Source organism: Grampus griseus, assembly GCF_964374135.1.
Source record: "Grampus griseus genome assembly, chromosome: 7".
Taxonomy (NCBI): domain Eukaryota; kingdom Metazoa; phylum Chordata; class Mammalia; order Artiodactyla; family Delphinidae; genus Grampus; species Grampus griseus.
Window position 1 is genome coordinate 22,365,414 of NC_139001.1, and position 26,141 is coordinate 22,391,554.

Genomic DNA, 26,141 nt, shown 5'->3' on the forward strand with positions numbered 1-26,141 from the left:
TATGGCATACAGAATAACTATACAAAATAAGATGCTTTCATGTCATTATCCATATCCCTGACTTGTTAACAATTTTATTTATTCTCCTCAAGAAAAATAAAGCCAATTGTTTAATTGGCTTGGGGAGCCTCTGCATTTTGTTGTTAAATGTGTTGGTCCACACCTAAAAATAGCATGGGAATTTTCTAAAACGCAAGAGCGTCGTAGTAGCTATCTTGCCTAATATTAAATAGCAGTTGATATCTCATGGAAGCTTAGGGAGTCATTCAGTTAAGAAATAGGTCTCCCTCTGTATTGTAATCTCAACTGAATTTACTTTCCTTTTCTTCTTTGCAAAGAAAATTTTCTCTCAATAGGACCTTTAAAAAGAAAAAAAAAAGTTTGTTTTCCCTATTTAGTTCTTCCCTAAGTTATAATCCTCTGACTGTACCGGTCTTTCCAAATGAACTACATATAAAGTAACAGAAGTATGACTGCAGATGGAAAAAAATAAAGTAGCTGAATTTTCAAGGTACAGAAGTCCTGTTACCATGCAAATGTCTTTTGTTATTCTTCTGGATTTTTTTTCCTTCTAATATATATGTATATCAAACAAAAAATAGGGTAAGGATAAAATAGAATTGTTAATATAAATGCATTTTGTATGTAGTCTTCCACTTAGTTCGTTCACTAAGGATTTATTGAAATCCTGCTGTTCGCATAGCACCACGCTAGGTAGGTAATGGTGTGTTGGGGAGCTCTGAAGAATTGAAAGTCAGGATCTCTTGTCTGTAGGACTACAATCTATTTGGAGACTTAAAAAAAAAAGAAGAAGAAGAAAAGAAAGAATCAGGCAGATAAAATACAAAATACTTAGTTTCCAACATTGATTTCCGGAGCCCCAGCTTGATGCCATCTCTGGAACTTTAGAGCATTTTGTACTTAAGTCGTATGTTAACTTGGCTTATAAAACTACCCAGCTAGATTGTAAGCCCCTTAGGAAAGACTGTAATGCAGTCAATTTTGTGTCCTTTATATGTGTCTGCTGCAGGGTACAGATTCTGCACGAGTGATGGCATGGAAACTAAATTCCAAGAAACTGTGCTTCTTTGTTTAGTGTCATTTTTATTGTATCATCTTGGATGGTATTTGGAAAATGTGTTCGGCTTGAATAGTTTTGTGGGAGGAGGAAGTATATTGTAGGCTGGGGACAGTCTGAGCAGTACTAGACTTGGAATTGGTCATAAGGTGTTTGATAAATGTTACAGACACTGACTGGCCTGATAAGAGCAGTTTTTGTTGAGGAGCAGTGAGAACAAAGATTGCCTGGCTTTGGAGTAACCAGACTGTGAAGAACTTTTTAAGTTTTTAAAAATTGAAAGTAATACATGTATATGCCAAAGAATTAAAATAACATGGTATACGGTTATTAAATATTTGTTAAATGAATGACAGGTATGTCTGAATCTTCTTCAAGAACCCACTCTGATCAGTTTCTTGTGTATCCTTTAAGAGGTTCTCTATGTTTGTGCCTCAGATGAGAGGGTACCGGTCATCAGGTAGATGTATCATGATTTATTTAACCATTTCCTTGGTAGAAACTTAGATCATTTCCAGTCTTGTGCTGTAATAAACACAAGACTTATGCTGGAGTGAATATCCTTGTCCATGTGCCTTTACATTAAAAATTTTTTATTAGAATTATACGTGAACACAGTTGACAAAGTCAATAGGACAAATATTATAATGAAAACATTATTTTGCCTCATCCCTTATCACCCTTGAGTTCTATACTCCAGATACAACCTCTTTCATCTCTTTTTATTCTTTAATTTCCAGATTACGAAATGTGTTTCTATTGCTAGTTCTAGATTTTTTTTTTCCATTTTAGACATTTTTTGTTAACTTCCTACTCTGAAAGGGTGAGTTTTTTTTTTTTATTACCAATGATCAACTTTCTACTATGGAAGATGACTGGATATAGAATTCAAAGTACAAAATAATTTTCATTCATTACTGTGAAGGCCAAATGTTTTTTCCTTGTCACCCGTGAGATGTCTTACGCTATTCTGAATCCTTAAAAAAAAAAAAATATATATATATATATATACACATACACACACACACACACACACACACACACACACACATATGTATCTGACATTTTATTATTTCTTAGTTCCTGGAAGCTTTTGGTATTTTGTTTAGATAGATATCTTTAGTGTTTTGAAATTTCAATTTTTCAAGCATCTGAGATTATCTGAAGAATAAATTCCTTGTAGTAGGATAGTTGAGTTAAAGTTTGGTACATTTAAAATTTTGATAGATACTGTCTGGTTGTAATAAGAATTCTTTTATTCCAGAGTGTCTTCTCAGCTAAGCTCTAGACATTTTCAGAAAGTCTCGCTTTGACAAAGATTTGTGCCACCCCCTGTGCAGTGTATCTATTCTTTGAGCTCTTCCATTAAAATTCTTTTGAACTTGGCACTACCGTCTCCCAGCTTTGGCTATAACACTCCTCTCTCTGCTCCTTCTCCCAGCACATGTGTGCACGTACTTTTCATTCACTCTCCCAGTGTCTTTTCTCATCTATTAACAGCAATAAAAAGTATTTTCTAGGTCACTAATTAGAATAATTAGTACAGTTGATCAGTTATTTGTAGTACTAGATTCATTGCTACTTGCACTGTAGCATCTTGTTGCTAGGGTGAAGGGTAAGAACTATAGATCAAGGGGTACAGAGTCATCTTAGGATGGAAATTTAAGTTTAGAAATAGAATCAAGGCACTGAGTCAGGTATTGGCAGAGAAAGCCAGAAGGCTGTGGACTGCATCCTGGGGGTAAACCTACATGGAGAGATGGGAAAAGAAGCAGCTAAGGACGAGCTGAAATCAGCACATAAATGTGCTATAAGGAAATTAAAACTCAGTGGAAGGGAAGGTTTTAGGAAAGAAGGTGACGTCGATGTTATTTCACAGAGGGTCAGGGAGAGAGGACCAAAAGATGCTTTGGTCAGCAGTTTGAGCAGAGTGGTGGGAATTAAAGCTAGGAAGGAAAGGAGATGGAGTTAGCTGGTACAGAGCACCTACAGAGGACTTACCAGAACTTACATCAGCAAGAAAGGGAGGAGTTGGGGCAGACGGTACAGTGGGGGGCACGGTATAACGCTGGGGTCCCCAAGCCCCGGTCCGTGGCCTGTTAGGAGCCAGGCCGCACAGCAGGAGCAAGTCTTCATCTGCCTCGCTCCCCATCGCCTGCGTTACCACCTGAACCATCCCTGGCATTACTGCCTGATTCTGTCCTGCCGTGCCCACCCCGCCCCCCGTCCATGGAAAAATTGTCTTCCATGAAACCAGTCCCTGATGCCAAAAAGGTTGGGGACTGCTGGTCTAAAGGGTTTTTTGTTTGTTTTAGTTTGCAGGAGAGATTACGTTTGCATGTTTAGATACAGATGGAAGATGAAAGGTGACTGTAGTGATGAGAACAGACTGTTAGAAAGCAGAGAAGTTAAGGGATCTAAGGACAATAGAGCAGCACGTTTTACGAAGGAAGAATGACTGAAGGAGTTCTTTTCCTCTGAGCCTGGAGGGAGGGGTAAGATTATGGGTGGAGAGGTAGGAATGAGTCTGGTGGTGAAAAGCTCACACTGCTTGCCTTCAGTAAGGTTAATGGGATTTAGAGCCTGGGGATTGTTTTGTATAGCCGTCTATTCATTTGTTTACCCACAGAACGTCTACTACATCACTTTGGTAGAGATACAAAGGTGAGGAAACTACCAAATGAGTTTATAGAGACAAGTTTGTATATCTTCCTGTCTTTTTGTAATGGTTATTCAGAGCCTGAGAGCAGGCAGGGGAGTGGACTGGGGAGCCTGTCTAGCATTGTATCAATAGATTGGCATCCTTGAGTGTCTAAGAGGTTAGTAGAATTAGGGTGGTGGTGAAGATGGCCCAGAACAAGTTAGCTCTGTGGCCTGGGCTGGTAGGGAATCCAAGGAGCTAATACTGAATGGAAGTCTTTCCATGTGGAAAACAACCTGAATATGGAGGTTTGGTCAGGGTGATGGGATAAAAGAGAAGCGGGATATTATGATAGGAGGGAGTGAGATCACACCACTTTTGGGATCTTAGAGGCAGTAGAATGCAGCACACTTGATTCGAGATCAGGGGTTAGGTTTCGTAGGTCAAGTAATGAACAAAAATTACAGGACCAGCATACGCATTGTAGTAAGGGTCATCTGAACTGCCAGAATCACAGAAGTGGCTGGCACATCACAAGTCATATTTTTATCACCGTGTTCTATGTAGTATGACAGAAAAATCAGATATTCTGGGTTTTTAGAAAGTGATGGGTTTTATAATGTCAGTGAGCCCCATTTTCGATATCTTGAGTATAACATTGTGGGTGTGCTCTGTTTTTAGCACTCTTTCTGAAAGCTCAATTTCACTTTAATGTTCATATCTATTAAAATGTGCAGTGTGATACTTTTGATCTTTCAAGAAGTGTGGAAAACGTTTTATTGATATATGGTATGTGTACAGAGGTAATTGGATAATAATGGTGTAAATACCTACAGGTCCTAGGGTTAGTATAATAAACCAAGCACAAAAGATGTTCGTTCTTTAAAAGCTTTACTTCTCCTGTTTGCTCCTGCCTCATTACGCCCTCTGAATATAATGACTTGATATGTGTTTATTAGTTAAGTAGCATTACCTTCTTAGGATTATCAAACTTAGCAGGTGTTTTTTGATGGAAACGTTGGGAATACTTACTTGTCTGCAGACAGCCAGCCTAATGATTCCCATTTGCAGTTGCTTTAAAGAAAACAAACAACTTCCTGTAAAATGAAAGAATGGCTGCATTTTTGATAAGACATCTGTAGAAAATTGGTGGGTACTTGACAACAACCGGAAACCAAATTTTTTTTTTTTTTTTTAATGGGAAACCATAAATTCTTACGGTCAAAGTGACCAGATGTCCTATTTTTCTGTGGCAGTCCTGCTGTTCTATCTAGTTATCCCCTTCGCTCTCAGAAGTGTTCTCATTTGGACAATACACTACATAGGCATTCTACTTGTGGGTCTGATTTTGAGATTGATGGTCTACACTTTGAATCATTAGTTGAAAGAAGCAGCCAGTGGTTGGTTTTGCCTGTAAGAGGTTCAGAGACACTGAACAAAGTTGCTTCTTTCTATGATTTCACAGTATATGCATTATAAAAAGTGTTATAATTTGTACTGAGTTTGGTAGTTGCTATTTGAATTCAGCAGGTGTGTGATGAGACAATATTTAATCAGGGAGTAGCAACCTTTCAAATGAATATACCCTTAATATCTTCTGTTTTGAGAAAGAAATATGGTAGTGTTGGGCCTTGGACTTGTGAAATGTTGAGTAAAAAATGTTTATCTAACAACGACCTAAGTCTTGATTATTTTTCTTTCTTCAAACAGCACTAATATTCTGAGGGACCCTGTGTGTTTAGGAGGATGTGAGCACATCTTCTGTAGGTAAGTAATTATGGTTTATGATAGCTATACACACATACACACACATTTAGTGTAACTATGTTTTTTACTAGGTAATAGTCATGCAATCATGTTGATACTAGTATTACCTTATGTTGTGTAACTCTCATAGATTGCAGTGACTTACTGTACATTATCTCATTTTGGTCCTTTCAACTGTCTTAATTTACAAATCAGAAACTAAAAGCTCAAAGAGGATGACTTGTTGACAGTTACAAAGCTTAGTAAGTGACTTTGCTAAGTTTTGGGGAAAAATTAATATCTGTTGTATAATTCAAATATGTCTCTCTTATTTTTCCGGTTAGTTTTGAATCCAGACTTTGCAAATTGTGAAACTTTAGTTCTTATCGTTACTGGATTAGTTTCCTAGGGCTGCCATAACAAAGTACCAAAAACTGGGTGGCTTAGAGCAACAGAAATTATTGTCTCACAGTTCTGGAGGCTAGAAATGTGACAGCGAGGTGTCAGGTAGGTTGGTTCCTTCTGAGGGCGATGAGGGAAAATCTGTGCCATGCCTCTCTCCTACCTTCTGGTGGAGAATCTTTGGATTCTGACATTTTCCTTGGCTTATATAGATACATCACTCTCATCTTAGCCTTCATGTCCACATGGCAGTCTCCCTTGTGTGCGTGTTTGTCTTTGTGTCCAAATTTCCTCTTTTTATAAAATACCCATTATATTGGATTAGGGTACTCACCCTGATGGTCTCATCTTAACTTGATCATTTACAAAGACCCTATTTCCAAATAAGATCACATTCACAGGTCTTCGGGTTTAAGACTTCAGCATCTTTTGCTGGGACACAATTTAAGCCATAACAGTTATTATAAAATTATACCCATTAAAGCCCTGGCTGAGAGGTTAGTATATTAGGTTTTCATTTCATCTTATTTCTTACTCAGTAGGAATCAATTAAAGGAGTGAATGTCATAGTTTAATTGTCTGAGACAGGGTTAATATATCCTCCTTTGAATCAATCTTTTAATTATTTCAAGTTATGACTGTGATTATCCGGCATGCACAGACTGCAGTATGAAGTTTAAGCACATGTGGAAGTAATTTACTGTATGACTTCAGTGGGCTGGGGGTGTGTGGAGGGCACCTATGCTTGGGGTCCCAATTTTGTTTCTAGAAACATAGGTCTGTTACATAGGGCATATCCAGCAGGAGGATGGGGTAGGAAATAGTATCTATTGCCTACCTGACGTCTCCATCTGGATGACGACGAAATGGGATTTCAGACTTGATATGTTCAGAGCAGATCTGTTGATCGTCCTCCCCTTTACTCTGTTCCTGCCTCGGTAATCTTCATAGCAGTAACTGGTGCCACTGGAATAAATGGTATCAAAGTTGCTCAAAGCGAAAACCAGTAGTCATACCTGGTTGCTATTTTACTTCCTTATCCCACGTCATTAAGTTCTGTCAGTTTCACCTCAAAATGTGCCCTAAATCTTGAACTTTCCCACTTTTCTCTATATTTACTACTGTTTATACTTTGGTCCAAGCCACCATCAAATTATTTCTCCTCAGACTAGTTCATAGCTGGTTCGCTTCCCCATTTTCTACGTTCTTGTGGGTGATCTCACAGGAGATCTTTTGAAAATGTAAATCACGTTTGTATCATTACGGCTCTTAAAGTCCTTCAGTGACTTCCTATTACAATTAGAATGAAATCCAGACTCTGCTCTGAGGCCCACGAGACCCTGTGCAGGGCCCAGTCCTTGCCTGCCTCTCGGACCGCACATCCCTCTGGCTCACACTGTTCAGCCACCTTCTCCTTTTAGTGTAGTAAACACATCAGACTCACTCCTGCCCCAGGACTTTTGCACTTATTATTTCTTCCGTCTAGAATGTACTTCTGCCAGATTTTTGTGAGGCTAGCTTTTCATCAGTTCCATTTCAGCTCAGATATTACCTCCTCCAAGAGGCCTCCCATTATTCCTGTATAAAATTTTGGCCGCTCCCTGTCTCCGCTCTGAAGCAAGCAGATTTGTTTCAGGTGTTGTACTCACTGTATATAATAGATTAGTGACAAATCTGGAGCATAACAAACTTGAAATTGTATGTAATGAAATTGTATGTAAAGCTTGTGTATGTGTGTGTGTTCCATACATTTAATTGGATTCTAAAGGGGTCTGTGACTTCAAATGGCCAAAGAAAGATTAAGGGAGGCATGAGAACATCTTAAAAGAGAAAATGGTCATCTGTATGTGAACAGAGGAAAGAATTGATTCAGTGTAGTTTGGTTCATTTTTATTATATGATGCCAAGAATTAGGGTTTCCCATATAAAACTGAGACATTTAAAAAATACTAATTCATTTAAAAACAACAATAAAAAACCCATTACATAATAACATAAATAACACTTTTTAAGGAGAAATAACTATTTTGCAAACTAAAGAAAAAATAGAAGAGTGGCACTGCTTTTACATTTTTGCAGATTTCTTTATTTTGCTGAGTAGAAGACAGGTTACGTATTTTGAAGGGGGCTCCATTGTAAGAATCCTCTGGCCCTACAAACGAGAGGGTTACATGAAAAGGGATGTAGTGTTTGGAGGAGATGTGGCTTTTACGACTATTATATTACCCAGTCCTGCTAGAGCCCATCTGGTGAAGCTAAGGGAGGTGTGGATTTAGAGCTTTCTTATTTCAGGATTCACAGATAGGCTTCAGGGGGGATTGTGAACAAACGCTCGTGCACATCTTTGTCAGAGTCACAAAGGGTTTGTAACCCCCAAAGTTAGGAAAAACCTTTCTAACTATGAGACTGTAACTCTTGGACATATAACCCGAGGTAATTTAGTTGAGTTTACAGGTTATAAAAGTACCTGAAAGAACCAAACATCTTTTCTCAAAAACTAAAGCCTTTAGACACTTGTACAAAAATAAAAGAAAAAACACCTTTCCCCATTTCTTTGCAGTAATTTTAGGTATCTCCATGAAGCACAGTGTTAGCTTTAGAGTAGGAAAGGTTGAGATGCATGGCTTACATGCATTAGGTACTAAATATTTTTTTATATCTCCCTCTGTACTCTCACTCTTTAGAAACTATAGATTTATTTTCAGGGAAAAAGTATGCAGACTATTGTCTGGCCAAGTGTAGTGTCTACATAGCAAATTACATAAGCAACTTTAGATTTAGATATGGTGTGTGTGTGTCAGTGTCATACTCTTTCAAAAACACTGTTTTACCTAATATTTTATAATTGACCATTGTTTATTAGAACAGCCTCTGCTTCATTTACTTCAGTTCAAACTTCATTTTTTTTTAATTCAGATCCTGCTGAATGTATTGATATCTATATATTTTTTGATCCTTTTTAAGTAATTGTGTAAGTGACTGCATTGGAACCGCATGTCCAGTGTGTTACACCCCAGCCTGGATACAAGATGTGAAGATAAATAGACAATTGGACAGCATGATCCAGCTTTGTAGTAAGCTTCGAAATTTGCTACATGACACTGATTTTTCAGGTGAGAAATTTCACTGTCTCTCTTAGTTAAATAACTGATAAATTCATATTGATTTCATAGTATGTAAAATATGAATGACGTATTTCAGATGTTAAGATTTATAGTGTTAGGAATCATTTTGAGAGGTGACAGATACCTTAGAGGTAATTAGGTCTGACTCCCTTATTTTATAGATGAGAAACCAGGGTCCAGAGAGGTTAAATGATCTTGCCTGAAGTCACACATGCAGTTAGTACCAGGAGCAGGAGAAATAGAGCCCGTTTCTTCTGATTGTCAGTCCAGAGACTTTTTCACCACCTATACTACCTGCTTTTTACAGTTATAATAATTTCTGTATAATATATATGGAGTAGTGATTTTGTCCTTAAACTCAGTTAACTATTATTTCACAAGATAGAACACAACCTTTTGGGTATCACTTTTCTACAAATTAGTTAGATTAATTTTGCACAGTTTTGAAAGAGCAAAACTCTAATATCCATTTTCTTTTCTATTTAAATGGAGGTTAATGTTTTTCAAATTGTTCTTACACTCTGTGTATTAACTATATATTTTCCCATTGTGCTTTCCGCTGAGAGCTAATTAGCTGTGGAAAGCAAGTAAAGTGTTTTTGAATCTTCATAATCAGATTGAAATTGTCTTTTTATTGGCCAGATACCATCATTTTAGCTTGTGTTTATGGGAGAACCTTTTCTTGACTGGCAGGATGCCATGAATGATTGATAAAGCTCATATAAAATGGTTGAATTTCTGTTTTGAAAACTTTTGATCTTAGTTTTCCAACATGATGTGTTATTGTCAGCTACTAAAGGTGAAGTTGATTGGGCAAAATAAAGAAATAAGGCAACTACTTTGAGTCGTATTGACCAGGTCCATATTTCTGAGAAGAATTTAAATCGCAGTTTACCTAAGAAAAGTTTTCTTCGTCTAGTTTTCTGATTTTTGTATTAGACTCCATCCTTTCATGACAAAATGTGCTATGGTGATAAAGTTTTACTGATTTTCAGATGTAATTATATATGCACATGTTTTAAAAAGTACTTTAAAAAAATAATATGTAGTAAACCTCTTTAAGAGCACAGTGAAGAAAAGTTTTATTAGTTCATCTGTAATGTTTTCCTTCTTTATCAAAGCCAGTGCTGACAGTGTTTTATTTTCTGTTTAAAACAGATTAGTGTATGATCTGTTACCCCTCCCCCCAGCCCCTTACCATTGATTAAAACAGGAGTTGTTAATTAAGAGTCCATGCATTTTTAGGGCTTCCCTGTTGGCACAGTGGTTGAGAGTCCGCCTGCTGATGCAGGGGACACGGGTTCGTGCCCCGGTCTGGGAAGATCCCACATGCCGCGGAGCGGCTGGGCCCGTGAGCCATGGCCACTGAGCCTGCGCATCCGGAGCCTGTGCTCCGCAACAGGAGAGGCCACAACAGTGAGAGGCCCGCGTACCGCAAAAAAAAAAAAAAAAAGTCCGTGCATTTTTAGCAGTGTTGGGGCTTGGGGCCGGGGTGAATTAGCAAGTCTCTTGAATTAAGTGTACAATATGAAAAAGGTTCATGTCTATGTGAAAGTGGCTTTCCTCAGATTCTTTAAGATGTGTGGTCCGTTAGGAATGTTGGCCATGCATTGAAATTTGGGTGCCATCTATATTTTGTCTGTGGCTGTCATGATGTTTCATTCTTCTTCAGTTGCTGTAGAGTAATATATTAGCTTGCTAGGGCTGCTGTAAGCAAGTACCACAGACTGGGTAGCTTATCAACAGACATTTATTGTCTCACAGTTCTGAAGGCGAAAGTTCTAAATGAAGGGCTAGGTGAGTTTGGTTACTTTGAGGTCTGTGAGGGAGGTGTGTGTTCCAGGCCTCTCCTTGGCTTGTAGAAGGTGGTCTTCATGTTCACATGGTATGCTTGTATGCATGTTTGTGTCAAATTTCCCTTTTTTATAGGGACACCATTCATATTGCATAGAGCCCCACTTTCCTCATCTTTACCAATTATATCTGCAATGACCCTGTTTCCAGATAAGGTTATGTTCTGAGGTAATGGGATTAGGACTTCAATATATGAATTTTGGGAGGGACATAGTTTAACCCATAAACAAGTAATGTGACATTTTTAATGGTGATAATGGGGGAGCAGAATAACCTTCAGTGGGTTGATTGTAGTCAGTTATCGCATGCCGGGGTACTGCGTACCATGTGGTGCAAAGAATTAGATGACTCCTCAAGAAATTTTACTGTAGTTAGTGATGTTTGAATTATCAATATGGTTTTCATATTTTGTGGACCATGGAATATGAAATGCCTTAAGATTTCATCATTAAAAAAGATATTTAGGAAAATTGCTGAGTTGAGAACAAGTTTTTGTGTGGGACCTGAGGCCTTTTGGAATGCTGTCTTTCTCATCTCAGAGGAGAGGTGGAGTTTGGGGAGAGAATTATGGTGATTCACTTTCCAAAGGCCATTTTGTGTTCATTTTCCTTATTATAATGAATAATAATTACATTTAGTCATTACTAGACTTTAACTGTGCTGGCTTTAATAGTTTACTTATTTTAAGATGAATTGAAATTTCACTGATTGCCTAACCTATAATCAGAATTTTAGGATCTTTATTCTGTAGGTGAGGAAATTGAGGGCCTAGGTTAAGCAGGGTGGTCATGCTGTCAGTTTCTTGCTTATTGTTTTATCATTTAACACGGTGCTTTTGTTATACGTGTGGCCGTTTGTTTTACTTGTTGAATTGTGTTGGAGAAAAATTGGCAGCGTTAAGACTAATTCATATCCTAGAGACTAGACTTAATTAAAACAATTTTTAAAACAAACTCTTAGGTTTTGATTTCAATAATCCATTTTATAATGGTGACATCCTCCTTTGGTACATTTAGAGAAGATGAAATAAGTCTAGAGTATAAACATATACTTTTCTATCTGGAGCTGTAATTTCCATGGTACAAAGTGTTTTCTACTTATTGTAAGTTGCATTGTTATCAACTTTTCCTCCTAAGGTCCCCCAAAACAAATTTAGCCTTGAAGGGCATTTGAGGTGTTTTCTTTCGGTATATCCCTTGGTTCCTTATAGTTTATCTGTTCAATATATTTCATGTATATATACCTTTATGTTAGTTTATCATCTAGCAAGTACTTCTAAAACTAAAGTATAAGGCAAACTAGGTGAATGCGTAGAGGGAGCTAATAGCTGGGGACGAATAATGGTTGATCCTCTTTATAATGAGGAAATTGGAAAATGATATCATTATAAAATAAAGGTATTAGATTAAGTGATTCCTGAGTTCTAGCTCCAAAATCATATGGTTCTGTTAAATAGTCAAGTGCTGAAGATGATGAATTAAGCGGAATGGTTGGACATCTCCCACATTTTCTGTATTTATTTTTTTAAACCTGTAGTTCACAATTCATCTTCCAAATGAACCTTGTTACTTTCATTTACTATAAAATATATAATTACTATAATTAAGATGGGTAATTAGGAAGAACTTGTTAAATGGTGGACATAGTATATAGTGTACTGGAGATAAAGAAGCTTGATTTACAGTAATACTTTCTCAAATGAACTTCTAAATACTTGAAGAAATTTTTCTTGGTTCAGTGTACTTTAAAGAGAAGAGGTTGTCTGTCATAAATTTTTCTGACAACCATTTATGGATAATTTTACCTTATTCTTTAAAATGTAGTCTGCTTTCTACCAGTGGCGTTAAATTTAAAAGTTTTTATTTTCTCTTGCCCCCTATCATATTAAATCAGACCTTGCAGGTGCTGGTTAGGTTTTGTGAAGCATATGTTGGTGTTGGTGACATTAAAAAAAATGCTTTGATTATGCTTTCATAGGATCCCAACTTTCCCTTCTGTTTTCTGGTTTGGGAGAGATCCTGGTCTTTCTGTAGCAAATTACATAGTGTTTCATATATGCTATGACTTTTTTATAATAGATGAAGATGAGCATTTGAATAGCTGTGTCGCTGTTGTTTTGTTTTAAATAGAACTGAATACTTCTTAACTTACAAAATAATCATTCTTTAGTGAAGGTGTTAATGTTGCACAGATGGTAGCAAAGTACTTTCCTTTGATTTTTAATAAGGGGCTAGTTTGTCAGAGTTTTCTCAACTTCTGCTGTGAAACCTATAATAGAGAATAATTTGAAAGGCACACAGTGTACATCATTATAATCCTTTGATGTAGATTAATGATAGCTAAATCACATTTTCTAATTGCCTCCCTTTTCTTTAGTTTATTACTAAATTTTAAGAAAAACACTTGGCTAAGCAGCTCCTTAGCAACATGTGTGTTGTCTGTTCCTCGATATTTTGTGGTGTACTCAGAAATATTTAAATTCAGAGAATAGAATTGTTTTAAAAATGTCATCATTAGGAAATTTACTATGTAGAGGAAGGACCAATATTTTTCTTCATGAAATGAGTATGATAATTTATCATGCTTAGAAGCATTCACCCGTAAAAACTGTTGTAGCTGTTAGTAGTATGATTTATGCCAGCAGTGGTGGTGATTTTGCTTTTTACAGTCTTAACTTAGTTATACTGTGTAAAATCCAGAACTTAAAATCATGCTTGCTGTACTGGTTCTTGCTTAGTTAGGACAAGATGCATAATCAAAATCTTCTTAAGTAAATTTATTACTGGATGACTAGTGAGATTATTGTGTACAACGTAAACTACATAAATATATGCTCTCTGAATTTACTCCTTTATAAGTTAGGAAGTATGTGCTCCTGAGTTTGAAGTTTTGTTGTCTTTTTAGATTTAGATTTTTTAGTTGATTGAGTGTGTTGTTACTACCTACAAGCCTCAATTTCCTTTAAAATGCCTAATTCTACATTTTGGAAGTTTTATAAGTGTTGAGGACTTCAGAATTTGACATTGTTTTTAATTGAAAATGTCATCAGCTATGTTTAATAATAAATTTTAAAAACTCAAGTACGAGTTTTTACAGGCTACCAGAGGATTAACCTTTAAGACTTTGTAATGCTGAGTCTTCCTTAAAAAGTAATCTTGATAACATTTCATTTTGACCTTTTCTCTAGTCTCGAGATTATGTCGGAAAGGACTTGGTTTTGAAATCTACTTGTCACTGCAGAGAAAAGACCTTGTTGAATTTAGACATAAAGTCTGTGTGAATGGATCCTCATTCTGTTTGTTTTTATTTCCAAGATCCTGTCCTAACAGCACTTTTCTGAGCAGGTGATGTTCAGTTCGGATGTAAAAGGGTGTCAGAGGGTCTGCTCTTATTCGGATACCCACTCCTCCTTCCAGCTGGGTTTATCATTTACTGACTTGTCAGTGCAGTGCTTTCCTTTTCCATTTCCAGAAGGAAGGGATAGCTTCTTTGGAGTGGAGTGGCGTTTGACTGAATTCTTTTGCTTGGCAGGGATCATATGTCTGAAATTTCTACAGAGATAAATGCTAATTGTTTTTCAAAATCCACTGTTTCATTTTTTCTTATCTGTTTAAAGTGCTGTCTTTTACTTGGTAGATGGTAGATCTATTTATAAGGATAGGACTTTTGTACTTAAGAAACATGAGGTGAAAGAATAGGCAAAAGAGATTTTGAACTTTAGAGAAGATCTGAGCTTTTAGTTTATTAATCCTCTTGTGTATTAATAATTTTAAACTGATAAAATAAAGTGTTCTGTGTGAATAAAGAATATCTAAAAGGAATTCAAAAAATGATATTTCATAACTTCCTTGTCTTTTGCTAATATTTTAAGACATGAGAAATGTTGAAATGTATTCCCAGAAACAATAAGAAAAATGAAATTAAAATTACGTTGTCTCTTTTAACTATGAAAGCTTTGTAGGAAGAGCACACTTGACAATGTTTTATAACACTGTAGTAATGTCAGACACGCTTATTCCCTACACAGTGGCTGTTACCAGTCCTTAGGCGAAAGATGTACCGGTGGCTGTTGGTTTTCTTCTTAAAGTAACTTAGTGTTAGAACTTGGTTCATTAAAATTTTTCTCTTGATTCCATAATGTAAGAAAACTGTTATACAGAGTTCTCTTCAGCTTGAATGAGGAGTGACCTCTCAGGAGAAAAACATGATTCAAATAATGTCCTTTTTCCTTCTTTTTAAAAAAATAAGACAGAACATATTTCAGTTGTCCTAGTTGGTTATAGGAGATTCAGTCTGTGTTAATTTGGAGAATGAGTATCAGGCAATATGAAATTATTTGTTAGTCACTGTCAATCCTGTCAGGTGGTGGCGGTCATGGTGATGGTGTTTTTTCTAGTTTCCCTGCCTTTCTGGTGTTCTTTTTTATACCTGAAATGTCCTCTTGATAATCCAGTTTGTGTGGAGAGAAGAGCACTGAATTGGGAGTTAGGAGACTCCCTTCCTCTCCTTTTTAACTTCAATGCCTCATATTTAAAATGAGAGAATTGGACAGGTGATCCTTCAGATTTCTTCTAGCCCTTAAATTGAATTCTAACCTCCCTTGTCTCAATACCTGTCAAGATTTAAGAGAGGATATCAGATAATTTATTCATCAATTCATCAATGTTTTCTGAGCACGATTTATGTGCACACCTCTGTGCTGGGCTGACCTGGGTTTTACCTGCCTGTGTGGGGCGAGAGAAGAGAATTTCAAGGGAATATTTTTTAAAGAAAAGTGAATGGGCTTAAAGGCAAAAACAAAGCAAGAGAACCTGAAGAGGGATCACTGCCAGAATCAGAAAGGGAAAACTGTACAGTTCATCACTGACTCTTTCTGGAGCATCTGTTAACAGGCAAGATCAGTAGGTCTGAAAAAATACAATACGTACAAAGATTATACTATATGTGTGTAGAAAAAGGCTCACTTCTCCATTGTGTCTCCTCTACTCACACTACTGTGTTACATACAGTACTGTTTCACTTATGACACCAGATGTGTGGGTTTTCCACACATCATGCTATTCTGTGACATCAGCTGGGTGTCTACAGTTTACTCAGTTCTGACACTGTCCACTTGGGGATAGTGTCAGATCTTACAGGTTAAGAGTCCCACAAGACTGCCCCCCCGACCCAGCCTCCACTCCCCCCCCCGCCACACCAGGTGCCAGTCTCAAGTCCAGATTGTGCTTCTGACCAACTGGCTATAGATTGGAAGCTCCCGTCAACTCCTCAGGTTTGAATAATTTGCTAAGTGACTCACAGAATTCAGGAAAACATTTTACTTACCAGATTACTGGTTTATTATAAAAGGATATACCTCAGGAACAGCCAGACAGAAGAGATACATAGGGCTAGGTATGTTGAAGGGGTAAGGGGCTTCCATGCCCCCTCTGGGTGTGCCGCTCTCCCAGCAGCTTCACACGTTCATCAACCTGGAAGCTCTCTAACCCTGTTTTGGGGGTTTTTTAATGGAGACTTCTTTACATAGGTATGATTGATTAAATCATTGGCCATTGGTGATTGGCTCAACCTCAATCCCTCCTCTCTTCCTGGAGGTCAGGGGGTGGGACTAAAAGTTCTAGCCCTATAATCCAGGTTGGTTCCCTTGGCAACAAGCCCCCATCATTAGGGGCTTTCCAAAAGTCACCTCATTAACATAAACTCAGGTGTGGTTGAAATGGGGCTTGTTATGAATAATAAAAGACACCCATTTCACCTTTTTCATTTGGAGCTATTTTGGGAACTGGGAACACAACTAAATATAACAAAAGATGCCCCTGTGGTTCATACGGGAAATTACAAGGGTTTTAGGAACTATGTGCCTGGGACAGTGGACAAAGACGAAATACATATTTCTTGTAAATCACAATATCACATATAGTGTGTACTTAGTGAAACTTTTGAATGTTTACTTAGTGGCAACATGAATTCAAATGCCAGCTCTATCACCAATTAGGTATATAACTTCATGTATTTTATTTTCTATTTGTTTAATTTACCTAAGAAATATAAGAGAACATTCTCTAAGTAACTGATTAAGCAATATAAAAGTGTGTAAAGTGTGAAAGTCCCCCCTTCACCCTTTATCCCCAACCAAAAAACCCAACATCTTTTTCAGAGGTACTGTTTTCATTGTTTAACCTTCCTAGTCTTTCTTTTATGAATTTATGAAAATATTTGGACATAAACACAATAAAATTTTAAAAATGTAAATAGGGTTGTGCTACACTTAAAGTGTCTTGAGGATGTTTGCATGTTAATTGACATGTATCACGGCTACATAAGATTTTGTAATATAAATGCTGCATAGTTAACTGATTTCCAATTGATGAACAATAGTTAACTGATTTCCGGTGAATGAACACTGACTTTTTTCCTAATTTGGGCTATTACAAATATGGCTGCAATTAACACATCTATGTTTTCAGGCACATGTATGAATATTTTGTATATTTTGTAAGATAGGTTACTGGAGGTAAAGTTGCTTTGTGAAAGAGCATGTACGTGTAAAATTTGCAAATATTTTATCACATTGTCCCTGAAGTTCCTCAGTGCAGTGCTGCATCTTTGGTGATACTTGGCAAAGGGCCTGTCATGGCTTCCTGCACGTACAGGGGGTTGCGATATAGGAAAGGAGCTCTGAGCTTTGGGGAACTGACTGTTTTTATAATAAGCAGAAATAGGGGAGCTTTTTTTCCCCTGGGGAGACACTACTGCATCCCTCACGGTGGCTTGCTGCAAACACAGCCCTGAGCAATGGCCTGGGTACAAAGCAGCCAGGGCCTTGCCTTCTTGGTACATCCTGCAAGAGTGTGTAGGGATGTTCAGGAGCCCGGGCGGCCTGTCTCTTCCAGCATCAGTGTTTTTTCTCTAGGTGCCTTCAGTGGTGCAAGCCAGAAACATATGAATTGTTTTTGTCACCTTCTCCTTTATTCATTTCGTCACCAAATCCTGTAAATCTTATCTCCTAAATATTTTTCAAATAATTCTACTTCTTTCTTTTTCTACTATCACCTCCCCAGGCTGTCGTCTTCTACTTAGACTCCTCTTTCGGCCTCTTAATAATTATTCTTGCATCCACTCTTGCCTTCTTCTGACCTATTCTCCCACACTCAAGCCAAGAGAGATCTTTTAAAAACACAGGTGTAATCATGCCACCTGATTCATATAAAGCAATTTATTGGTTTTGTATTGCTCTTAGCATAGGTATCGAAGTCTTTAACATTGCCAGCTAGAATCTGCACGGTCTGACTATCGCTTTATAGTCTTCATCTTTAAACCACTTTATTCCTTGCTCTCTCTGCAAGGCAAGTGTACTGGTTGTCTTTTAGTTACTGAAATGTATCATACGCCCTCTTGCTACTGGGCTTTAAGCATTTTATCATCTCTCCCCTGCCTATTTGTTTAATTAGTAGCCTTTTAGGTTTTGTATTTTACCATTTCTACTGCTACAGTGCTCGTCAGAGCCACTGTGATCTTTCTAGTGGATGATAGCTATGTAACTGGTCACTGTGTCCATTCTTTTCTTCTAAAGTTCCTTCTCAGTAGCAGCCAGAGTGATCATTCTAAAGCATAAAACATTCTTCTTCCTGAATTGAGTCTGAATGAGATCCAGCTTGCTTTAGCTGGGTTGTATGATCCCATTAAGTTCATTTATTTAGCAGGAGGCATTGGTTGAACATCTACTATGTGTTAGACATTGAGTAGACACTGGGGAATGGCAGGGTAGAGATACAAACTTCTGCCTTCCTAGAGCTTATATTCTGATGGGATGAGACAGACAAGACACAAAAAGAGGTGTAAAATAAGTAGGAGGTGAGAATTTGTAAATTTAAATAGAGTGTCAGGGATGATCTCACAAAAAATGTGACCTTTGAGCAATGACCTGTAGTTGGTGAGAGAGTGAGCCATGCAGATATTTGGGGGAAGAGGTCTCTAAGCAAAGGGTCAGCAAATGTGAAGGCTTTGAGGCAGAAGCATACCTCTTGTGTTTGAGGAACAATAGGGAGGCCCAGTGGCTGGAATGGTGAGGAAGGAAAGAACAGGAGGTGAGATCAGGAAGGAAATGGAGGGTCTGGTTATTTCTGGCCTTTTAGACTAAAATTGTGGCTTTTATTAAGAGTCAGATTGACAGCCTTGGTGGGTTTTAGTGACAGGATCTGACCAGTTATAAAAGGACCACTGACTGCTGTGTTGAGAATCGACTTAGAGCAGAGGAGGCAAAGACATCATCAGGGAGAGGACAAAGGAGGGTGGGGCAGTAATCTAGTGAGACAGTATGGTACTGTGGTGGTAAGAGTGGAGGTGCAAAAAGTAGTCAGATTTTGGATGTATTTTTCAGGTAGAACTGGTAGAACTTGTAATTTACATATGGAATGTGAGAGAGAGAACAGAGACAGGTTTGACTCTTAAGGGTTTTGTCCTAAGGCAGCCGGACTGATGGATGTGCCATTTACTGAGATGGGAAAATTGTAGGAGGAGCAAGTTTTGGTCATGCTTGGTGTGAGATACTTACTAGGAGTAGACATGCAGGTAGAGTCGTTAAGTAGGCAGTTGAATAGTGGAGCCTGGAGTCCAGGGGAGAGGTCTGGGCTGCACTTACACATTTGGAGTTGCCAGCGTATACATAAATAACTGCGTGTATGTTATGTATATATATGATTATTAAGGGAGAGACTGCAGATAAAGTCCTGATCCCTCCCACCTCAGAAGTGAGTGGAATGAGGAGTAGCAGCAAAAAACCCCGAGACTGAGCTTTTTATAGAATGCTTCTGCTTACCTGCCTGACTTCATTTCCCTCCATTTTCTGCTCCTTCTCCAAGTTCCAGCCACAATGGCATGCTATCCATGGAATATGCTAAACTGGTTCCCATCTTAGGACCTTGGCACTTACTCTGCCTTCTGCCTGGGAAACCCTTTCCTAGATCCGTAAGTGACTGCTTCCCTCTTGTCATTTAGGTCTCAACTTAAAAGTGAGCTCCTCAGAGAGGCCTTTCTTCATGACCTTAGCTGAAGCAGCAAGGTGTTTGTGTAAAGAGTGCTCACTCACAAAATGTCATTAGGGACAATGATTATTTTCTTTTTTAAAGTTCTAACGAATCTTTGTGTTTTATTTCCTGATTATAAATAGTATCTTTTTAGAAAAACTTTCTTATATAGTATATAATACATACATCGTAAATGTATAACTTGATGAATTTTCACAAACTGAACTTACCCAGAAGAATAAACAGTACTCTAGAAGCCCCTCTCATTGCCTGTTTCCAGTCACTGACTCCTTTCCCCATAGGGATGATCACTGTTCTGACTTAACACGTTAGATTAGTTGCAGCCGTTTCTAGGTACTCTTTTATATCTGGCTTCTTTTGCTCAAGAGCATGTTTGAGTATATAGTTATAGTTTATTCATTCTTTTTAGTTTTTTGTTTATATAGCTCGAGGTTACTTTAGATGGTACCTGAAGAGTTGTGACTATTATCTTTAATTCCCGAGATTCATTTTGTCTGAAGTAAGTTGAAATCAGGTAGCGTAGTCCTTTCAACTTTGTTCTTCTTCAGTGTTGTGTTGGCCATCCAGGTCTTTTGCTTTTCCACATTATAGTTACTTTGCTCTTCCATGTAAATTTTAGGATTAGCTTGTCTATTATTTTTTTTTAAAACATACTGGAATTTTCTTGGGATTATGTTACAGTCTATAAATCTGTCTGGGAGAATTGACATCTTAACAATAATGAGTATTCCAGTTCATGAACACGGTATGTCTTTCCAATTGTATAGGATTTCTTTCATAAATATTGTTAATTTTCAGCAATCAGAGCTTGTACATATTTTGTTAGACTTGTACTTAAGTATTTTTTTTGGTACTATTATAAACAGTACCAGATTTTTTAAAAATTTCAGTTTACATGTTCATTGTTAGTATACAGAAATACAGTTGCAGTTGAACTTGGTACATTGACCTTGTATTCTATGACCTTGTTACAGTCACCTGTTTTATTTTTTTAAAAAGATTCTCTGGGATATTCTATATAGCCAATCAAGTCAGCTGTGAATAGACACAGTTTTATATCTTCCTTTACAATCTGTGTGCCTTTTATTATCTTTTTCTTACCTTGGTGTGCTATCCAGGACTTTCAGTATGACGTTGAATAGGGATGGTGAGAGCAGACATCTTCACCTTGTTCTTGATGACAGGAACAAGATAATAGGAACAAAACAGTAGTTCCAGTTTTTCTTCATTAAGGATGGTACTAGCGGTGTGTAGTTTGTAGATGTCCTTTATCAGGTTGAAGAAGTTTCCTTTTATCCCTAATGCTGAACCTTTCTAAAAATAATGAATGGATGTTGGATTTTGCTTTTTTCTATATCTGTTGAGAAAAGTCACATGGTTTTCTTTTAGTTTGTTGATACAGTGAATTATATTGATTGATTTTCAAAAGTCTTTTTTTAAATTAAGCATCAGTTAATAAGTCTTAATTTTTTTTTGACTACTGCTTATTAAGTCTCATACCTGCCTATCAGTCTGTTTATTTATTTAGTATAGCTTTTCTCCATGGCTCTTATCACTACCATACAGCAGACTGTATGTTGTACTTATTTATTTGTATATTTTGTCTTTCCCGTGTTCTGTTCCCTGCTGTGTCTCCAGCCACTAGAACATTGTCTGAAATAAAGTAGGATTCTGTAAATATTTGTTGAACGAGGATATCTGCTTTCAGGGAGTTCAGAATCTAGGAGGGAAGGAAGAAGTACACAAATAAAAGGTGATACACCTTAGGAGAACTATCAACAAAATTCTTTGGGAGCTCAAGATGGGAGAGATTGTCGTGTAACAGATTTCTTTTCCTTTTTCCTATCAGATGTGAAAGAAGAAACATCTAGGAAAAGTTTATTTAGTGATGCAGAATATAAGAAGAATTCAATAAAAATGTGGTTTAGTCCTCGAAGTAAGAAGGTCAGGTATGTTGTGAGTAAAGTTTCAGTGCAAACTCATCCTCCTGTGATAAACGATGAAAATGCTCAGCAGGCCTCCATGTACGAATTTGTCTCCACAAGCCCTCCAGTGGATGTTTCTGAGAGAGCTAAGAAGGCTTCCACAAAATCTGGAAAAAAAAAGAAAAAGAAAACTTTGGCTGAAATCAACCAAAAATGGAATTTACAGGCAGAAAAAGAAGACGGTAAACTTGACTCCGAAGAGGAATTTAAGGAAAAGCTAGTATCCTTCTGTAGCCAACCATCTGTTATTGCTAGTCCGCAGATAAATGCTAAAATAGACTTACTAGCGAGTGGCTCCATAACAAAATCTGAATGTTCTAGAAGCTTAACTGAAGTCTCTTTACCATTGGCTGAGCAAATTGAGTCTCCAGAAATTGAGAGCAGGAATGAAGTAGTGACTCCTGAGAAGACTCTCTGTGAAAACGATCTTACATCTAAGAAATCCTTGCCATCAGGTCATAATGGGAAACGTGGGCGTCGCAAGAGACTTTCCAGTTCTGTTTCTAAGAGACGTAGAAGCAGCAGTCCGAGCACCAGTGGAAATTCTATTAAGCAAACAGTGCTCTCAAAAAACATGCCATTGCCTGGATGTTCTTCACCACCTTCAAAGAAACTTAAAGTTGGTGACACAGTGAGGAGGAAAAGCAGTAATATATTAGATGAATCCATTAGCCCTTCACCAGGTACGCCCCCTTCTACACTGAATAGTCCAAGTTACAGACGAATGATGTGTAGTCCCTCAGCAATGAAGCTATCGCCCAGTAGTCTTATGGCTATGAAAAGAAATCATCGAGGAGAGACTTTGCTCCATATTGCTTCAATTAAGGTAGGATGCTTACTCGAAAATACAACTTCAGAATGAGACCCAGTATAAAACAGTTTCTTTGGAGTTTGTGGAAAATGATATAAGATTACTAGGCTAATTAACCTAACCAGATGTGATACTTCCTGTGAACCAGAGAAGCAGAAATTCATAGGGACTGTATCCCTACGTCAGAGCAGTGGCCCCTAGTCCTGAGGAGCTTGATCTTGCAGGACAAAACCAATATTTCCGTATTTCAGCTTCAGCTTTGCCAAGTGCTTTCATTTTTGTCTATTCCATAATGTTTTTTGTCAGTTTTCACCATTTTGTTTACCCATTCTTCTCATGCTTTATGGATATAGACAGACAATTGCCAAGTTACTGCTGGCAACACATCTTTATTACCTAACTTCAGAGCTCAGGGGCAGTGTGAGAGGGGATGAGCTTCTGTATTGTTGACACTGCTAGTGGGTACTGCCGGGATCTGGGAGGTTGCGAGACGTGGTCTGTACATTTCTCCAATGACCTGACAATTTGATTGTCAGAAATGGCTCCTGTGGTTCACCACAAAGGGGCTTCTCTGGAGCCCACAGTCAGCCCATTCCTTTTCCTAGCCTATTCACTGAGTTACCTTTGTTGCCTCTACACCTGGGATGCGGCAGTGTTCGTTTTTTGGAACCTGGCTAGTTTGCTGAGCATGTGGTGTATGTACTTGTAGTGGTTAATCTTTGAAATTGATGCAAGTGCTGCACGTAGAGGGGAGCAGTTAGCATCGTAGCTTTATAGACTTTGGTCTGTGAATTCATGCAAGTGTTATGAAAATACAATATGGGAGAGATTAGTACTAAATTAGCGTAGCTTTTATGATCTTTCAGTAAATTTACTGGGAAACCCTTGGGTCCTTTGCATGGATGGGGAACTTTGGGAGGTCTGGAAAGAGCCCCTTGAGACCCTGAACATGAAGCTGGTGAGCAACATAAAATGTCTGGGAAGAACACGGAGTAGGCATTGAGTCCAGAGATTCCTGTATTTTTCTGTGGAGAAAGGGAAAAGCACAAAAGTGAGTTTCTTCCAACGCTTTTTTTTTCTTGCTTTATCTTCCAATAAATGATGAATGTAGGATCTCTACGCCTGATGCCAGTAAGGGGAGAACCTGCAACATGACTACTTTCTAGGCATTTCGTATCCTATGAACAACTTGAATTTTTGGAGTTGGCTCTGGTTACGTTTTAGTCTGATTTTTTTTCAAAGCATGATTTTAAAAAGCAGACTATATTTTTTGTCCTCTTTGTTTTACTTATATCTATGTGTTTGTATCGTATAATATATAAGGTATAATAATCCTAACAATGTTATTAATGCTTCATAGATATAAGTAGCTAGCATAATAATAAATATTTTTTGTTCATTTTTCTGGCTAATACATACATGTAGACTGCTTTAGTTTCTACATTTTGCTTACTGGGAATTATTTTCAGACCAGCAGTTAAGCATCTGCTTTCATTGGTAGAGAATTTTTCACTCAGTTGTAAGAATCATTTATCTTTATTAGTGAGGATCTCTAGGACCTAGAGTCTAGGCCATGGTTTGGCACATCTTTCTTAAAGGGGCAATTAGAGTAAATATTTTCGGCTTTGTAGGAATATAGTCTTAACTATTCAACTCTGTTTTAGTGCAAAAGTAGTCATAGATAATATGTAAACCAATAAAACTTTACACATGAAATTAGGTGTCGGGCCTACAGGCCGTAGTTTATCTGTGCTTGGGGTAGCCTGTGGAATCTTAAGACAGGAAAGAATGGTGGCATGGTGCCATCTTGGTGAATTTTCTCTATTGATATGTTTAAGATTGCTTCAATACAAGTTTTGTCAGATTGTCATTTTACTCAGCAATTGTCTTGCCAGAATTAGAATTACTCATTTTGATTCTCTTGAACTTATCAAATACTATACTGTCATTCATTGGCAGATTCTGATATAGTACATTTAAGAAAAGTTAATTGATTTCTATTGTATTTTAAAATGCCTATTTAACAATAATGTCCTCTTTTACAAATTTATTATAAGTTGAATGCATGTCCCCGTCTCAGCTAGATTTTAATAATCAAACAAATACTTGAAGGAAAATCAAAGGATTTATCAGTATATTTATCCTTTTATAAATAGTATTCATTTCATTTTCTATCCTAATTTTTTTGTTTACAACCGAGAATGAATAATCTGTGCATACTTGAAAACCAAATGCTGCAATCCTGCTGTCTTGTTTATGCTTTGTGTCCACCTCCTTCAGAAAAGGATTTGAGGTGGCTCTAAAGTTAAAGCTACAGTTGGCCTTTGAACAGGGCAGGGGTCAGGAGGGCTGACCTCCACATAGTCGAAATCTTCGTATAACTTTTGACTCTTAAAAGTTAACTACTAATAGCCTACTGTTGACTGGAAGCATTATTGATAAAACAAAGTCGATTAACACATAGTTTGTATATTATATGTATACTGTATGCTTACAGTAAAGGAAGCTAGAGAAAAATGTTGTCAAGAAAATCATAAGGAGGAGAAAATACATTTATGGTACTGTACTGCATTTAGATAGCATAAGTTTACATCATCTGTTTATAAGATGAATCGTCTGTCAGTACATGCATCAGCGTTGTCTTATATGATACAAAACACTGTAGTTGGTATATGTATTACTAACACTAGACGTCAAAAATGAAAAGATATTGTGACGAAGAAATTCGTATTTATTTACATGTATAATGATTCATGCATTGATAAGAAGCAGTAATATGATTGCTTTATGGTAGACTAGTGTAATTGATAGAGTTGCATCGCTGTAGCCTAGCTATATACTATAAATGAATCATAAAATTTTATGGCCTAAGTATTACAGTCGTATTCATATTACAGTATTGGAAACATCATTACGTTTTTTTAAAAACCACTTACCTGTGATGATAGGCTAATGGGCAGTTTCTCCAATTACAAGAGAGAGGCATGCTGTACAGAGAGGCATCTTGTATGGTAATGTAATTCTTTGAGAGCAAAGTTATAAAACAGTAAGAAGACTAACACATTATTAATTTTATATTAAATATCACCTTATGTCTATGTAAGGATAAACTATTATCTACATATATTTTATGCATTCATGACATACCTAACTTTTCTTAATTTTTTTGATAGTTCTGTGCTACCTGGATTGTCTGCAAGGTTTTTCAAATTGTCACAAATATTCCAAAAACTTTCCAATATATTTATTGAAAAAAATGTGTGTATAAGCAGACCCGCACAGTTCAAATCTGTGTTGTTCAAGGGTCAGCTGTACTATAACATGGAACGAGGAGCAGGGAAAACGAAAGAGTTACTGCAGCTGAGTCATGAATACAGACCTGATGACTTTTCAGGTAGCCGGAACAAATGAGGTTTTTTGCTGTCAAAGATAGATTTTGTTGTTGTTATTGT

The 26,141-nt window shown here is 37.3% G+C and overlaps 1 protein-coding gene across 1 annotated transcript in view; it reads left to right on the forward strand.

Annotated features, from left to right (window-relative positions):
- Positions 1–26,141, forward strand: part of BARD1 (BRCA1 associated RING domain 1) — a gene marked incomplete at both ends in the record, with an annotated part of 75,471 nt that overhangs the window by 6,260 nt on the left and 43,070 nt on the right. Inside the window, 3 exons of the mRNA XM_082658764.1 lie at positions 5,430–5,486; positions 8,832–8,980; positions 21,743–22,704. Coding sequence (XP_082514890.1) covers positions 5,430–5,486; positions 8,832–8,980; positions 21,743–22,704 — 1,168 coding nt within the window. The remainder of the gene's footprint in view (positions 1–5,429; positions 5,487–8,831; positions 8,981–21,742; positions 22,705–26,141) is intronic.